The 1,818-nt window shown below is 28.4% G+C and overlaps 1 protein-coding gene across 1 annotated transcript; it reads left to right on the top strand.

The window, feature by feature from the left end:
• Window positions 1-218: 218 nt before the first annotated feature.
• LOC105460754 lies at window positions 219-1,815 on the top strand (the record flags this gene model as incomplete). The annotated part of the gene is made up of 3 exons (XM_011707253.1): window positions 219-360; window positions 622-888; window positions 1,669-1,815. Coding segments are annotated over exons 1-3 (556 nt in total), but the record flags the coding sequence as incomplete, so codon positions are not given.
• Window positions 1,816-1,818: the final 3 nt, after the last annotated feature.

Raw genomic sequence — 1,818 nt, forward strand, 5'->3', positions numbered from 1 at the left:
ACACCTTCCTTTACATTTTTGAAAAACAGTTTATTTTTGTCATAAGTATTGTAAATCATGAAATGCAATATAATTTATCAAAAAACAAAATTAATGAAGAATTTTTTTTTGTTTACGACATAAACATATAATAATATATACATGCGATTCATAAAAATGTAGCTACATTTAAAATTATATTTTAAATTAAATGTGTTCATAAAATAATGTTTGTATTTATGTATTTTTTTAATATTACTTTACACACTTTGTTCTATTTCTACTTCTACTCAGCTGTGACCACCTGCAAGAGAGATTTAGTTGATTATAATATCTGTTTAAAACATGCGTTACAAGAAGCATGGCCAAGATTTGTGAAAGGTATCCATTTGAAATTTATAAATTGATATTCTCCTAAATTTTATATCTTTTAAATACAATATATGCACTATTATTTACAATTACACAACAACAATTAAAAATATTTATACGATAAATCAATATTAACAATTAACAAAAATAAAGTCATACATTTAAATTCACAGACTGTTTAAATTTTATTTGATCTAAATAAAATAGGTAAATTTAATAAAATTGCTTTAAAATTTAAATATTAATTAGCTTATTTACGTGTGTTGGTAGGATTTCCAGAATTTGATTTTCCATCTTTGGACCCATTAGTTTACAAGACGGGAAAAATTGAAATTAATTCTAGTGAAATACGTGCAGTAGCAAATTTTTCAAATCTCATCGTTATCGGTTTATCGCAGGCTCGATTTTCTAATGTTAGAACATATTTGTTTGATAATGTTTTCCGTTTTGAAATGGACGGACAAATACCTAGCTTATTCGTGGAAGGTTCCGCAAAAGTAAATGGTACCATAAATGTATTCAAAATTATTGATGAAGGTACACTAATTAATTCTATATTTATTTTTCTACTTATTTTATTAAATATATTTCCATTTATAATTTATAATAACATTATTCATATATCCCAAACAGCACAAGGACGTCCTAAGGACGTCCCCAGGGCGTCCAGGACGAGATTTGAGGACGTTATCATGATGTCCTATTTCATCCAGGGACGTCCTGAGGACGTCCTGTTGTATAGCAAATGAGCGCCTCATCGTGTCCTCAGGAAGTCCTGAAAACGTCCGTAAGACGGGTACTGAGGACATCCTCAGGAGGTCCTATTTTCATCCAGGGATGTCCTAAGGACATCTTGTGGTATAGCAAAACTCTGACGTGTTCATAGGATATCAAAAAACAGGACGTCCTGGGACATATTCAGGATGATCCTGAGAATTATCGTTCTGTGCTGTTTGGGATGTCATTCTTTTTACAAAGAATTAGCAAAAGATATTTTGTTATAACTTTATTATTAAAGTATTTTAAATAATTAAGAAAAACTATTATAATAATTATAATAATTTATTAATTCTAACAGTTTCTGTGTGTGTGTGTGCGCGCGCGCATGCGTGTATAAATGTGTATTACACAGACATTTATAAATCTATATCTAACGAAATTAATAATTACTTTTGTAATTTGACAATACTGAAAAAGAAATTATGAATTTCTAAATCATTATTTAAGTCACTTATTTTACTTAAAAAGTACCATATTTATATTATATTAAAATAACATTTATATTTATACGTATTATTGTTGTAATTTACGTAATAGGTCATGCAAATTTAACTCTGAAGGATGCCAAAACAACATGTAATTTAACAGGACATGTAGTAAACGATACATGGATTGTGGAACATTTTCGAATTAGTCCGTCATTCGGAAACTTTAAAATTCATGTCACGAGTATTTTCGAAGAGAACA

Source organism: Wasmannia auropunctata, unplaced genomic scaffold (genome assembly GCF_000956235.1).
Source record: "Wasmannia auropunctata unplaced genomic scaffold, wasmannia.A_1.0 LD316327.1, whole genome shotgun sequence".
Classification (NCBI taxonomy): Eukaryota; Metazoa; Arthropoda; class Insecta; order Hymenoptera; family Formicidae; genus Wasmannia; species Wasmannia auropunctata.